This window comes from Desmodus rotundus, chromosome 1 (assembly GCF_022682495.2).
Source record: "Desmodus rotundus isolate HL8 chromosome 1, HLdesRot8A.1, whole genome shotgun sequence".
In the NCBI taxonomy this organism is placed as follows: domain Eukaryota; kingdom Metazoa; phylum Chordata; class Mammalia; order Chiroptera; family Phyllostomidae; genus Desmodus; species Desmodus rotundus.
Genome location: NC_071387.1, coordinates 110,284,883 through 110,300,880, shown reverse-complemented (window position 1 = coordinate 110,300,880; position 15,998 = coordinate 110,284,883). Strand labels below are relative to the sequence as shown.

The following is a 15,998-nucleotide window of genomic DNA, read 5'->3' as shown; positions in this document are numbered from 1 at the left end:
TGATAATAAATAATAAACAAATCACAGTCACCTATGAGGAAGGGAGTCTGGATTTTCAGGTCCTTGAGCTCCCTGATTCACATCCAGCAGATCCAGAATGACCACGGTGGAGGTCAGCTCTGTGCCTCTGGCCTTTTCAAACATGGCTGCACCATTAAGACAAACCACATCGAACAAGCTGTATGTGCTACCATTATGGACGGAGCCTACCTGAGGAGAATATTGACTTTGGGGAAACCTTCCCATTTTTCTCTGCATTCTGGACACTCTGTTTTCTTTGAAGAGGCCCACCATAAAGCCAGGCAGTGCCGGCAGAAGCTATGCCCACAGTTCAAGGTGGTGGGGTTAATCAGGATGTCGTAACAGCAGTGGCAAGAAAATTCACTAACAGAAATCTGAGGGCTGGTGCTCTTGAGAGGGTCATCTTTCTCCAGGGTCATCGTGTTCAGCTCATTTTGCTGAGACTCCTCCATCTCTTAGCAAATTCTGGGATCCACAGGCACAGAAAATTTCAGCCTTAGAAAACTGCTGCAAAGCATCATTAAATCTAGAAAAAGAGAGATAGCAACAGAAATAGGACAAATAGTTAAGTATTTGAGGTTACTGCCGTTCAATTAAAGCTGATTTTTAAAAAAATGTGGCAAATTTGATTTCTAAAAATTTACATTCCAAAAAGCAGATAGACATCATCGAATATCTTTCTGGCCTATTTGTCTTACTTTTGAAAATTAGGTAAAGCAACATAATGTAGTGGAAATTTCAACAGACTTGGGAGGTGGTGTAGAGATTTCTAGATTCTACTCTTTGACTGACTTCTTTTGAAAATGTAATTTCTCTAGCCCCGATTTCTCAATTAAAATCCTTTCAGCGTGTCTGACTTTAAATAAACCAGGTTCTTGGTCCAATAAAATGTCTGGAGTTGGCAAAAACAAATGTATTTCATGTAAACAACATATTGTGCCCAAACAAATCTTCCTTTTCTATTAGGTAATTATTTGTTTTATAAACATGTCATTTCAGAGGCTCCCACAAGAGCAGTTCCAACAAGTGAGTCAAGCCTTGTTTTTGAGGTGCCCAGTGTCAGGTCAACCTGCATGGCTCATTATTACCTTTACCCCCAAATCAACCCAAACATGCAGATGATGCTCTCTGGATCAGGCCAATCTGGTGCCAGGGAAACATGCTAATGTCTCTCATATGCAAATGGCAAAGGACCATTTGCCATTTGCCATCTTCTCATTCTCATCTGGGTCTCAGGACACTTTTTTTGAGGATGTAGTATAATGGAGAATACCACTGAGTCAGAATCTCAACTCTCCTGTTCACTAGCTCTGTGACTGTGCATAAGTTACTCAAGCTCTCTGAGCCTTTCTCTCAATGGCAAAATGGTGATAGCACTACAAAAACTCTCAAGACTTCCTTTGAGGATTAGAGACGGGGAAAGTGAAGTGGCTAGGATGGTGTGTGGTATAAGCAGGGGCTACAGAAATGATTAATGGACTTCAGCCAAGATGGAGGTATAGGTAGATACACTTTGCCTCCTTGCATAACCAAAAGAAGGACAACAACAAATTTAAAAACAAAAAAATAGCCCTGGATGGTGTAGCTCAGTGGATTGAGTGTGGCCCTGAAAACCAAAGCATTGCCGGTTTGATTCCAAGTCAGGGCACATGCCTGGGTTGCAGGCCATGTCCTCAGTAGGGGGTGCAGGAGAGGCAACCAACATACACATTGATGTTTCACTCCCCCTCTTTCTCCTTCCCTTCAACTCTAAAAATAAATAAATAAAATCTTTAAAAATAAAATGAAAAAAATAATAACCAGAGCTGCCAGAAAATCAAATTGTGTGAAAGTCCAATAACCAAGGAGTTAAAGAAGAAACACTCATTCAGACTGGTAGGAGGGGCAGAGACAGGCATCTGGGGCAGAGAAGACGCACGGCAAGGAGGCGCCTAGAGGACTGGTGGGGGGGGTGTCTGGGGTGTCCCACATTTACATGCAGATAAACTGGGAGGAACAACTGGGTAGTGAGAAAGACCACAGTGTGGGAAAAGAAAGCCTCAAGTTGCAGCAGCGGGAGAAACTCCCAGCCTCACAGGAGAGTTCATTGGAGAGACCCACAGGGTCCTAGAATGTACACAAACCCACTCACCTGGGAACCAGCACCAGAAGGGCCCAATTTGCTTGTGGGTAGCAGGAGAAGTGACTTGAAAGTCTGTGGTGAGCGGAGGAGGGCATTGCTCCCTCTAGGACTCCTCCCCCACATACAGTGCAACAAAACAGCGACTTGTGGGTTGCCCTGCCCTGGTTAATACCTAAGGCTCTGTCTCTTACTACGTAGTAAGTGCCTCGAGACAAAAAAAATATGGCCCAAATGAAAGATAGATTAAAGCTCCAAAAATAGAACTAAGTGGTGAAGAGATAGCCAACCTATCAGATGCACACTTCAAAACATCGGTAATAAGGATGCTCACAGAAATGGTTGAGTATGGTTGCAAAAGAGAGGAAAAAGTGAAGGCTATGAAAAGTGAAATAAAGAGAAATATACAGGGAACCAACAGTGAAGGGAAAGAAACCGGGACTCAAATCAATGATTTGGAGCAGAGGAAGAACTGAACATCCACCCAGAACAGAATGAAAAAACAAGAATTCAAAAAATGAGGAGAGGCTTAGGAACCTCTGGGACAACATTAAACATTCCAGCATCTGAATCATAGGGGTGCCAGAAGGACAAGAGGAAGAGCAAGCATTGAAAAGTTATTTGAGAAAAGAGTGAAGGAAAACTTTCCCAATCTGGTGAAGGAACTAGACATGAAAGTCCAGGGAGCCCAGAGTCTCAAAGAAGTTGGTCCCAAGAAGGAACACACCAAGACATTTCATAATTAAAATACCAAAGTTTAAAGATAAAGAGAGAATCTTAAAAGCAGCAAGAGAAAAGGAGACAGTTACTTACAAAGGAGTTCCCATTAGACTATCAGCTGATTTGTCAAGAGACCTTATAGGCAGGAAGGGGCTGAAAGAAGTATTCGAAATCATGAAAGGCAAGGACCCACATCTAAGATTACTCTATCCAGCAAAGCTATCATTTAGAATGGAAGGGCAGATAAAGTGCTTCTCAGATAAAGTCAAGTTAAAGGAGTTCATCATCACCAAGCCCTTATTATATGAAATGTTAAAGGGACTTATCTAAGAAAAAGAAGATGATCAAAAACTATGAACAGTAAAATGACAATAAACTCACAACTGTCAACAACCAAACCTAAACAAACAAACAAAGCACACAACTAGAACAGGAACAGGATCACAGAAATGGAGATCCCATGGAGGGTTATCAGTGGGGAGAGGGAGGGGGGAGAATGGGCGAAAAGGTACAGGGAATAAGATGCATAAATGGTAGGTAGAAAATACACAGGGGGAGGTTAAGAACAGTATAGGAAATGGAGACGCCAAATTACTTATATGTATGACCTGTGGACATGACCTAAGGGGGGGAATGCTGGTGGGGGGGTGAGGGGAATAAAGGGGAGAAAAAAATGGGACAGCTGTAATAGCATTATCAATACAATATATTTAAAAGGAAATGATTATTTATACTACTTCTGGTATTATCATAATGTAGGCACTAGTGGGTGAGTTTCTCAATGTTGCTATTGTAAAGGAAAAAAAGTAAATCACTCTCCATCTCCCACGCTGGTCACAGAGAAGAGTTCAGTTTATGCTTTGCAGGCACAGTGGTTAATAACACAGGTCCCTGGGCTGGGCTGCCTGGGTTCTTACCCCACCTCTGTCCTTTACCAGCTGGGGGGTCTGGACCTCTTGGAGTCTCAGCTTTCTCATGTATTTTGGGGGTGGTAATAGTATTTACTCCACTGAGTGATTTTTTTTAAGATTCTAAGAATTTTTATGAGTATTTGAAGAGCAGAAGAGTCCATATTAAGTCTCAAATATAGGTCATTTGTATCACTGAATTAATCTTCTTTAAATAAGTTATTTTTCAATTATAGTTGACATTCAATATTATATTCTTTTTGGGTGTCCATGGAAGGGTTTTTAGTTTAGTTTTTTTTTTTTTTTAATCCTCACCAGAGGATATGTTTATTGATTTTAGTGAGAGTGGGAGAGAAACATCAACGTGAGGGAGAAACATCAATTGGTTGCCTCCCATATGTGCCCCAACTGAGGATCAAATCCACAACCTAGGTACATGCCCTGACTGGGACTTGAACTTGGAAGCCCTTGGTGCAGGCGACAATGCTCCAGCCAAATTACCCACCCATCCAGGGCCATTGGGAGGTTTTTAGAATGAAGTAGAGAATGCAAATAAAGTGCCTTATACAGAGCCTGGCATATGGCAATTTACCTGGTTTTCAAGTGCAGTGATAAGAGAATTTTATAGGGTGAAAATTTTTACATAGAGCATGATAACGCTATACAAAGACTAGAAGAGAACACAATGAAACATTAGTAGTGGATGTGTTGGGTGGGGAAGGTCGTGATTGTTTTACTAGTTTTGGTTTTCTGTACTTACAAAGTCATTCTTAAGGCAAATGTATGACATTATTACAATTGTTATAAAAAATATATTGTATTTCTTTTGGCCTAACACCAGTGGTAGATTTTCAACTTAGAGAATAAACAGAACTAAATTTAAAACTTAGTGTTAATTTAAATATATGGTATATTTAAAGTACGGTAATACAGTTACTCACAATAGATGGTAGTAAAGAGGGGAACGACCTTTTGTATAGACCCATTAGAAACTGGTGTTTTGGAAGAAAAAAAGAGTCTAAGTAATAATGACAAATTCTAAGTTATTTCTGAAAACCGTATTTGCTCATTATTTACATATTTAGGAACATTTTAAAAAAAATTCTAAGTGCTTTACTTTGGATAGCCTTCAAATTACTAAGGAAGTGAGAGATCTTATACATAGGTTTTTGGAAAAAGAAATCATTTTGAATGGCTCCTTTACTTGGCCCATGGTCATTAAACAACTTCCACGCAGGCAGTATTACCCTAGGAAATAACCAAAACACTGCTACCTGCTGACCTCCCCTATGAGCTGGGACACGGGGCAGACCCTTGAGGTACATTAATGACCGCATATGGATTCAGTGTCTGCCAGTGAGGGCTGGGCGGAAAAGATGGTCCTGACCTGGCGCTGCTCTCAGTGATACAGGAGATACTGGTCTGATACAGGGCCTTACGTGCCTGGGTAATGACAGGTGGGCCACTGGGAGCACATGAAGGTTTCAGAGGCAATGAGATCAGCACAGCTGTGCTTTAGGATGATACCCTCATCAGGAAGGAGGGCTAAGACTAGGCTGGGACAAATTACAAGTGAACTGTTATCACTCCTGAATCTAAGGTGACAAAAATGAAAACAGCACAGAAATGAAAGGTGGAAAAGAGATCAATCTAGCCAAAAAATATTAAAAAATAATTTATGGGCTTTGGTGGCTAGAGAAAAATATCTAAGATGCTGGCTAGGTTCCAGAACTGGGGAAGAACAGTACATCTAATAGAAATGGGTCGGCATAGACAAGTGGGGCCAATCTTGGAAAGGTGAGTTGAATTTTAGAAAAGTTGAGTTTGAGGTGATGTACAACTGCCCAGGGATCAAATGGAGGCACAAACTGAAGTTGGGAGTTAAGAATGAGGGCAAGTGTATGGATTTCAGTCATTTGCAGAGAAATGGTGTCGTACATTAATTTCTCACATATTAGCCTTTTAAAACTAGAATACACTAGTAGTTCCTAGCTTACCAGATCTGAAAGTTTGTTTTTCATGAAAAAAACAAATCACCCACTGACATCAAAAGTGTTTTTTATAATTCGTATTTTGAAAAGCTGAGGTAGCTACTAACTCTGCTTTGTAATTGCCTTTAACAAACTAAACAAACTGCATGGACTTTGATTACATTTGGGGAATTTGGCTAGTTGCATTTTACCCTAGATTCAGCAAGTGAAAGCCAATGGGAAGAATATACATCTTAACCAAATTCAGTTGATCTCTTCTGCTATTTCCATCTGTATTTGGATTGTTTCCATTAAAACAAACAAACCAGTCCTTTTAAAGGACGAAAGTGCATCGTTAGTAGTAAAATTAGACACTTGGGTTCCCAGTTGTGGTGTTCTGACTTGGGCAAACACTCTCTCCTACACTGGCAATGATTAAAGGCCTCTTTGAGGAGAAGGCCCAGGTGCCTGAGGATGCGTACAGCTGTTCTAGGCACACTCATCAGCAGACTGAAGCTGCGAGGTTCCTGGCTCTTTCTGAGCTCCTTCACAAGTTAAGTGTGTGTCAGGATATCCCTGTAGCCTCCTGGCCTTTCCCCCTTGTCCCGAAGGCAAAAGGGAAGACTGGGGGACATGGTTAGGATTGGGGGCAAAAAGAGTCATTCCATTCCCACTCCCCAGTGCCCCATTCAAATGTATACACTTTGGTTTATGTTTCATCATTATAAGTGTTAATTACCAAGTTCAAAACTAATGGAAAGAATGCCTGAGTTTGGAAAAGTCTACCAATCTGCAGAAGCAAGTTTAAACCAATAGGCTGAACTCTGATTGAATAGCAGAGCAAAACTTCTGGAGACAGAGTCACTCTGAAGAGCGGCGGTTTCTGACAAAAAGTTCAGTCTTCTACTGGTGTCTATAAAGGTGCTTCAGTAGGTCTATGCATATTCTGAAATTACAAGCCAAGCTTGAGTTTCTGCTTTTGAGCATGTAATATGATGTTTCCTAAGGAAATCTGTAGTTTTTATTAGGCTCTCAAAGGGGACCAAGACCTAGAAAAGGTTAACAACTCCTATTTATCCTCTAGGATGAAGGCTTTCTTAATCTACTACACCCCTTTGCTTCCTAGAGAAGTTACAAGGAATCCAGGTGAGCCTGTCTGCAGTGATGCAGCATAATGCTTGTAAGCATCCACCCTCCCTGACCTGGAACGGTCACAGCACTGGCAGCCACCACTTCACTGTGGCAACATCTGGCCTGTAAGCAGGCTTTCTCTCACAGGATCTTTCTCTTTCTCTCCCCCCTCTTTTTCCTCCTCCTCTCTCTCTTGAATTGCGTGCCAGTATTTTTAAAAATCAGACTTCACATAAAAATCCAGATTCCTGGCTTCTTTTGAAAAAACTCAAAAAGTCTGGCAACACAGGGCTCTCATTTTGCATGACAAGAATCATCTCAAGCTGAGTAAAACTGCTGGCCCCTTCAGACAGGGCAAGTGGGGCTTCAGTTTGCCTCAGGCCTTACCCACCTGTTTTCCTCATTTCTGTCACTTGCCTGACCCCTGAAGATAACTGAATTTCCATGCTCTGTCCCGTAAGGTGATGCCTTCAGTCTATTGATCAGTGTTTGTTTCTAGATTAACTGGCTTTAGGTTGGTAAGCTTATAGTCTTCCTGTCTGTCTCTCTCTCTTCTCAATCCTTACCTGAGGATATGCTTATTGATTTCAGGGAGAGAGGAAAGGAGGAAGGGAGTGACTGAGGGGTGCAGGAAGAAGGGGAAAAAGAGAGGAAAGGGGGGCAGAGGAGGGCAGAGAGAGAGAGACAGATAGACAGACAGACAGACATCAAAGGTTGCTTCCTGCTTGGGGATGGAACCACAACCCTTTGGTGTACTGGACAATGTTCCAACCAACTGAGCCACCCGGCCAGGGCAGTCTTCCTGTCTCTTGATTTGCTGTCAGGTTGTTATTTACCATTGCCAAGAAAGTGACGGCCTATTAGGTCTTCAGCGATTTTTTAAATTACTGCTTCTATTCTGCTTTAGACTCTGAGGCTACATAACCCAGCTCAGCAGATTGTGTGCGAAAAGCTCTGGATGAACCTGAAGGCAGGGATTAAATCTAAAATTTTTAAGTAGGCTTTATAGTCATCATATGCCCAGAGACCTAAGGCAAAATGAATGGAGTAAGTTTTTGTGGGTCCTTCTATGAATCAAATATTTTGTACAAGGCCTTAAAGACACTTATTTTAATTTTTTGTTATTATTTACTTTTTGATTCTGAGAGACAGTATAATATACCTCAGTTTTAAAATCTGAAGACAGGTTCTGAGTTAGTTCCACTATTTCGGAGCCAATAGATCACGGAGAAATAACTCAATCTTTCCAAGTCTCACACCAGCATATGCAAGGAAGGGGTTACTACTGCCCACCTCACAGGGCTGTCATAAGCATTAAGAGGACACATGTTAGCTCTGGCATTTAGAAGTGTTTAGTAACTGTGGTCCCTTCTTCCATATCCCGCTCCAGCTGGGTGACACTTCCTAACCCACACAAGTGAGGAATCCCTAAAGTTATTCTTGTGCCCATGCCATTTAATCAACAACCTGTTCTAACAGCTCACTGATGTGACTTTTAAAACACCCAGAGAGAGATGTTTCTTGATGAACATATCATTTCTAAAATTTCAGTGTCAAGAAGTGGCATAGAATCTTAGAAAGTATTGATATGTGAAATATGGCAAGAATATACATATATGAACAAACTGTAATGTTAACCGTCTCTGAAATGTTCGTGGGTTTGGTCTGTTGGCTCAACTAATAAGAAACAATTATCACAGTCTCCAATGACTTCGGCAATTCCGAGATATCTATCACCATAACCTTTTCTATGGTCTTCCAAAGAAATACCTAACTGAAACATACAGTTATCTGAAAAAAATCTAAGAAACAAAGGGGGGGTGAGGGGCTGGGATACAATCTCCCAATAATTAATTCTGTGTAACTAAAGAACCTGGAATGAACTTGACTTGCTTAGAATCAGAGTTGTTTGACCTGGTCAAGTACTTATCTATGGATTCTTCCAAAGGACTACTATTTCATGGTTCCTATGCTGTTACCCGTTTGATTCTTTAGTCATTCAACTAACATTTAAGAAAGTCAATTAATACAATCATTTTTATTGAGTTTATCACAGTTTAATTCTGAATTTAAGTCGAGAATTTTTATATCTTATCTTATAAAGTTCTCAGTATGCAATGACTGTTAACTCTCACACAGAGATCATAATCTTCAAACCGCTTTGTTCAGTAGTATATAATTATGGTTATCCCTCTTCATTCAACAGGACACTTGTGACTAGTACAAACCTTTTAGGAAAAATCCCTTGAAAGGCAAATTTAGAGAAATTCCAGCCTGAAAATTAAGATCTCAATCATTTCTTAGCAAATATGTTCACTGCAATAAAAAGATTTTGGCTTTATATGGGCCTTTAACTAGACTATTTCTTCTCATTACATACCACCTGACTCCAGAGAATAATGACAATTGCTAATATTTCCGAGCCCTTATAGTGCGAAAGGCATAACAATCCCATGAGATAATTACTCCTATCATCTCCATTTTAAGATGAGAAAATGAAGACCCAAATCCTGGTCTGGCTTAAAGCCTATCCTTACAACACTATATTATCCTGACAATGTAATCAACAACAGCTATCAGTTCAAAGGACAGACTTGTTCCTGTATCATTTAGGCCATATCACAGAGCTGCTGCTGCAAAGCTGAGAAATCCAAATTAAAGAAAACAAACTAGAATCTAACAACACTGTGTTTTGGAGCATGAATTCCCATGTGTGACTTTTAAGGTGGGTATGTGGTTCCACGAGATAAATAAGCAAACACATTCACAATAGAAATAGGGGTGAGGGTGGTTGGCAGCACCCCATTTCTGGCACCCAAGTCCACCTCTGGGGACACAACTATAAACACTGGCAGAACTTACGGCCAAGATGGAGAAATAGGTAGATAAGCTATGCTTCCTTGCGCAACCAAAAGGAGGACAACAACCAATTAAAAAAAAAAAAAAAAAAAAGACAACTTCCAGAAAATCGTACTGTATGGAAGTCTGATAACCAAAGAATTAAGGAAGAAACATTTGTCCATACTGCATCACAACACATCGAAGTAGGTTGCCCCGCCCTAGTGAATAACTAAGGCTCTGTCCCTTACAATGTAACAGGTACACCGAATCAGAGAAATATGGCTCAAATGAAAGAACAGATCAAAAGTTCGGGGAAAAAAAAAAACTGATGAGGAGATAGCCAACCTATCAGAGGCAGAGTTTAAAACACTGGTAATCACAATGCTCACAGAAATGACTGAGTATGGCCACAAAATAAAGGAAGAAGTGAAGGCTATACAAAGTGAAATAAAGAAAAATATACAGGGAACCAACAGGGAAGAGAAGGAAACTGGGAGCCAAATCAACACTTTGGACCAGAAGAAAGAAATAAACATTCAACCAGAAGAGAATGAAGAAACAAGAATTCAAAAAAATGAGGAGAGGCTTAGGAACCTCTGGGACAACTTTAAACATTCCAACATCCGAATCATAGGGATGCCAGAAGGAGAAGAGGAAGAGCAAGAAATTGAAAACTTATTTCAAAAAACAATAAAAGAAACCTTCCCCAATCTGGCAAAGGAAATAGACATCCAAGTCCAGGAAGCTCAAAAAGTCCCAAAGAAGTTGGACACAAGGAGGAACACACCAAGGCACATCTTAATTACACTACCCAGGATTAAAGATAAGGAGAGAATCCTAAAAGCAGCAAGAGGAAAGGAGACAGTTACCTACAAAGGAGTTCCCAGAAGACTATCAGCTGATTTCTCAAAAGAAACCTTACAGGAAAGAAAAGGGCTGGAAAGAAGTATTCAAAGTCATGAAAGGAAAGGACCTACATCCAAGATTACTCTATCCTGAAAAGTTATCATTTAGAATGGAAGGGCAGACAAAGTTATTCCCAGATAAGGTCAAGTTAAAGGAGTTCACCAATACCAAGTCCTTATTATATGAAATGTTAAAGGGACTTACCTAAAAAAAGGATCAAAACTATGAGCAGTAAAATGACAACAAACTCACAACTATCAAGAACTGAACCTAAAAAACAAAACAAAACAAACTAAGCAGCCCTGACTGGTGGTAGCTCAGTGGATTGGGTGTCAGCTGCGAACAAGAGGGTCACCAGTTGGATTCCCAGTCAGGGCACATGCCTGGGTTGCAGGCCAGGTCCCCAGTAGGGGGTGCATGGGAAGCAACCACACACTGTTGTTTCTCTCCGTCTCTCCTTCTCTTCCCCTCTGTCTAAAAATGAACAAATAAAATCTAAAAACAAAACAAAACAAAAACTAAGGGAACAACTAGAACGGAAACAGAATCACAGAAATGGAGATCACATGGAGGGTTATTAGCAGGGAGGGGGCAGGAGGAGAATGGGGGAAAAAGTACAGGGAATAAGAAGCATAAATGGTAGGCACAAAATAGACAGGGGGATGTAAAGAACAGTATAGGAAATGGAGAAGCCAAAGAACTTATATGTACGACCCATGGACATAAACTAAGGAAGGGGAATGTGGGAGGGAGGTGGGGTGCAGGGCAGAAGGGGATAAAGGGGAGAAAAAAGTGGGACAACTGTAATAGCATAATCAATAAAATATACTTAAAAAATAAACACTGGCAGAATACTACAGACATTATTAAATGTTCAAAGGGTGACCATGCTATTGTGACTATGAAATTTTTTAAAATGTGCCCAAATACAAGCAAGGCAAGGTCAGAAACAGCACTGAAAGAGACCACTAAGTGCATTTCTTGCAGGTGGCAAAAACTGGCCTCCACTAATACGAGAAGCATTGCCAGGCTCTTACCGTACAAAACCTTGTGTTTCTCCAAGTCCCAAGAGACGGATTTTCTTTCTGGATTAGGTCAGAAATCACTAGGGCAAAGGTAGCCAGCTCACTGAATACTGACTTGCTGCCTTAACTTTGGGGCCAGTGATTTGCTGCCTGAACTCTGAGGCCTGGTGATTTGCTGCCTGATCTTTGAGGGCCTGTGATTTACTGTGTGTGAGTGGTGTTGGGCAAGAGAGCACAGTGAGAAGGCTGTCCTGGCTCTCTCTAGAGACTGTCCTCTGTCATTTCTGTTACGTGGCATTAATTTAATAACCTATCCTGTATTCAGTGCTGTAGATAACCAATAACTCAGAAAGTGATCCAAAAACTACTGGTACGTACCAGTAAACCACGCCTTAAGTGTTGCTTTTAAACCACTCTGTTATGATTCACATATTATAAAATGAGGTATCCTTTTCAGTTTAGCTTGCTCTTACGCCTTTTGCATAATGTTTGAGTAGTCTTTGTCTCCCCAACCAAATTCTGAGCTCCCTGAGGTCAGAAACCAACCCATAGAATTCCATCACCACACCTGAGATTTGCTGGCACAAAGCTGGGCTTTACAGATTTGTAGATGAAAATGAAATCAACAAAAATTTGACTCTGTAGTTTCTTAGAACGTCCATCAGAATCACCTGGAAAGTTTGGCGATATCTGGGAAACAGGGTATCAAAATGGTAATCTGGGAGAGAGGCCCACGAATGCACGTGTTAAACAAACCAGCCCCTGTGCATGAGATTCTTATACACACAAAATTTTGGGAACTAGACAGCTGTTCCATACAGGCAGATCTCGTTTTATTGTACTTCAATTTAATGCACTTCACATGTGTTGCGTTTTTTACAAATTAAAGGCAAGACCCTCCACCAGCAAAAAGATTACAACTCGTTTTATTGTGCTATTTTATTGCTGTGGCCTAGAACCAAAACCAAACCTGCAGTATCTCTGAAGCATGCCTGTACAAATAAACACTTATATGCCCTAAATATGTTTCGGACAAGGAATGGGGAAGGTGTAAACAAAATAAAGTTTCAATAACATTTCTAATCTCCACTGCTCTTCTCTTCAGTCCTTCCCCTCACCACCCCTAACCATCCCCCTAGAACACAATTCTGATCAAGCCCTTCCTTCTCTCAGAACCTTTCCAATTATGAGAAATTAACACCCACAGACATTCATCTAGCCGTTTGGGCCGCAGAATTTCCATCCTAAAGCAGAATTTCCATCCTAAACCCGTGGCCCATTTTGTCTGTAACCTCACAGAGAAGGCCCCAGCACTGGTAAATGCTGTGGTGACTTACTCCATGCCGGGACTGCCCACACTCTGGCACTATACCAAAGTTGAGCTGATTCCTCCTACCCCTGCTGAGATCCCAACAAGTATTCAGAGCTTGCAAAAATTAGTCAGTAGTGCTCAAACTGGTAGCTTCCGACAGTTCACAGTTAAGGAAACTCTGCTGAATGCTTTGGTGGCCACTAAGGTGTGGGTGTGGTTTGACATCGGCGAGATCATAGGCAAGCGTGGTGTCACTGGCTATAATGTTTGAAGATCCATCTTTCACATCTGTTTCTTTCTGGTTTATTACTTGAATGTTCTTGGACCATGAGTGATCAGAATGGTATTTGAATAAAAATTTTCAAAAGAAAAAAGAAATTAAAACCCACAGTTAGAAGCTTGTCCTTTAACAATCTTTATGGCCCTGATCAGCTTGGCTCAGTGGGTTGGGTGTCCTCCAGCAAAGCGAAAGTTTGGTGGTTCGATTCCTGGTCAAGTCACATGCCTGGGTTATGGAGGAGGTCCCTGGCTGGGGGTGTGCCAGAGGCAACCCATCCATGTCTCTGTCACACATCGATGTTTCTCTCCCTCTCTGCTGCCCTCCCTTCCCTCTCCCTAAAAATAAATGAGTAAATTCTTAAAAACAAACAAGAATCTGTACAGCCTGCTCACAGTCAACACAACTTTTAAAGAGTACAAATTCTGCAGCCAGAATGACTTGAGTTCAGACCCAAGCTCCACCAATTATTAGTTGTGTGACCTCAAGCAAGTCACCTAAATTCCATTCCTCAGTTTCCTCATTGGTAAAATGGAGATGTTCATAGTATTTTCCTGACTGGGTTGTAGATTAGATAAATTTACCTGTGCAAAGCCCTCAGAATAGTGCCTGAGACATATTAAGTGCAATTTAAGTGTTAACTATTACTATTATCTACTATTACTATTAATAGTAACTATTACTATTACTGTGATTATCCCCTACTATTCACCTATTCACACTCTAGCCCCATATATTAATTACTGCTCCTTGCTCATCTTTGCATATCATACTGTTCCCTCCATCCATAACACAGTTCCATACCGTCTCTGGGTCAAAAGTGTCCAGCTGACAAGACCCAAATTAACTTCCATGTGAATGTCTTTAATGACTAACTGCCCACATACTCAAATTAATCCTTCCTGCCTCTGTGCACTAGCTTAATCTTTATTTGTGCATGTTTTGCCATTTCATAGACTATAATTTCCCTGGAGAAGCTGGTATAGTCAGTATGGTCATGGAAATGAGACTTGGGTTCCACAGCAAGTCCCACTTATTCTCCCTGTGCCTCTTATTTCCCATTTATAAGTTCAGGAAAGTAATATCTGCTGTGAATGAGGTTTAAGTGATAACTTCTATCCATGGCTACTCAAAAAGCCTACTGTATGCTGGTATTATTAAAGTAATTATTAATAGTTGTGTTTACTGAGTGCCAGCGATCTAAGTACTGCCAGCACCATAGAGCACATGGTATACCCAGGTTAGCTGTTTACAAAACAGCCATAACAAAAACAAACCGAACTATTTAGCACGTGCAGTCAGCACAGGCTGTGTGTGGGGTGTGCCTGAGGGTGGAGGGGAGAGTAAACCTCCTTCGCATTGGTCTTTCACAGCGTGACATGAAGGCCACCCTCAATGAACCAACCAATGGGCTTCGGCGGGGAGGGCTCAACAGCGACACTTGAGGGCACAACTGCTTCTGGGCTCTCACTTTATCCTCTCCACCAAAGTAGGAGGGCAGCCCTCTTGGGCACTGATAGGGCTGCCTCTTGCCCTGCCAAAGATTACCAGTTAGACCCACAGACTGAATTTCACTTTCTGTTTTTTTCCTAAAAAAAACTTCCTTTTGCACAAGCTCAGATTTTTGCCCGTAAGCTTGGAATCACAGAACTGGTTCCAGCCTAATCCCACTGTGAGTGTGCGGTTTCACTTTCGCCTTCGTTACCCTTTTTTTTTTTTTTTTTTGAGAATGTATTTGTTAAAGAGAGAGAGAGAGGGAGAAAGAGAAAGAAATATCGATGGGTTGCCTCTCATGCGCCATGACCAGGGACGGAACCCACAACCTTTTGGTGTGCGGGACGATACTCTCCAACCAACTGAGCCACCCAACCAGGGCCCGTTACCCTATTTTAAAAGGGGAGTAATCGTTTCGTCTTGTGTGGCATGTAGTGCCTCGCCAGTCAGACCTGAAGCCCAGCCTGGCATCAGGAGCCTAATCGATTCTGTAGATATTGTCGTAGTCTGCAGCAGGTGGTCCTCCGGGTCAGGCGCTCGGTCGTCTCCTCACCAGGTGTGTGGAAACGACGACCCCTCCTTCTCGCCCCGGGGAGATTCTGGAGAGAGGCTGACTCTGGAGGGGAAACAGGCGAGGCCCAGAGACCCGCCGTGCCGACGTGGGCTTCTCGGGAGAGACGGGGAAGTTGGCCAAGTTGGGGTCCAAGCCTCGAGCCCAGGATGCAACTGCTTAGGAGAGCCCCGCGTGCCTCCTCGGACCTCTAACCCCACGCCCGTCCTCCACATCCCGCCCTGACATCTAGCCCGGGTCGCCCACTCTCTACCATCCGCCGCGGCGCTGCTTACCACTGCGCTCATCCCGAGGCTCAACCGGCCGTCGCCCCCAGCCTGGACCCTGCGGAAGCAGAGGAGTTGGCAGCTTCACTTCCGGAAGTAACCTAAGACTGCCTAGGAGCGTGCCCGGGCCTCCCGACCATAGATGAGAGGTCGCACTGTTTCCCAGCCCCCTCAACCCCGCGACCTCCCTGCTGCCTAGAGCGGCCACTCCCCGGCCTAGGAGTTTGACGCATGCGTACTACGGTCGGTCCCGCCCCTTCCTCTTCAGGGACCGCTAGAGGCCGGAGCGTAACTAACATCGTGAGCTTGAGTCAGGTGTATGTGTCTGCTACTCTCAGGCAGCTGTTTCTGAGGAATTTTGCCCAGAAATTAAAACAATATTACAAGTCCGCACTGTACTTCCATAGTTTTCTTTTGCCTTCACGTTTTTACGCAGA

General features: G+C 42.2%; 2 protein-coding genes across 3 annotated transcripts in view; one reads left to right on the top strand and one right to left on the bottom strand.

The window, feature by feature from the left end:
- BFAR (bifunctional apoptosis regulator) overlaps positions 1-15,784 on the bottom strand; it is a 28,148-nt gene extending 12,364 nt beyond the window's left edge. The window contains exons 1-2 of one of the 2 annotated variants that reach the window (XM_024571585.3): positions 15,571-15,784; positions 211-547 (exon numbers count right to left, since the gene is read on the bottom strand). In XM_024571585.3, the coding sequence (XP_024427353.2) occupies positions 211-473 (263 nt within the window). In that variant the 5' untranslated portion in view covers positions 474-547; positions 15,571-15,784. The other variant, XM_024571586.4, reaches the window with a different exon arrangement.
- Positions 6,170-13,224, top strand: LOC112314789 (ATP synthase subunit g, mitochondrial). The gene is made up of 3 exons (XM_053915599.1): positions 6,170-6,296; positions 6,865-6,994; positions 12,876-13,224. Exons 1-3 carry the CDS (start codon positions 6,170-6,172, stop codon positions 13,222-13,224), a joined length of 606 nt encoding a protein of 201 aa, XP_053771574.1.
- Positions 15,785-15,998: the final 214 nt, after the last annotated feature.

Bases quoted from the DNA above. Each gene is read 5' to 3' on its own strand.
- LOC112314789 (XM_053915599.1), top strand. From the start codon at position 6,170: ATGATTAAAGGCCTCTTTGAGGAGAAGGCCCAGGTGCCTGAGGATGCG. The intron at 6,297-6,864 runs GTGTGTGTCAGG...TTTGCTTCCTAG, and splicing joins TGAGCTCCTTCACAAGTTAA to AGAAGTTACAAGGAATCCAG. The intron at 6,995-12,875 runs GTAAGCAGGCTT...TTTGGGCCGCAG, and splicing joins ACTGTGGCAACATCTGGCCT to AATTTCCATCCTAAAGCAGA.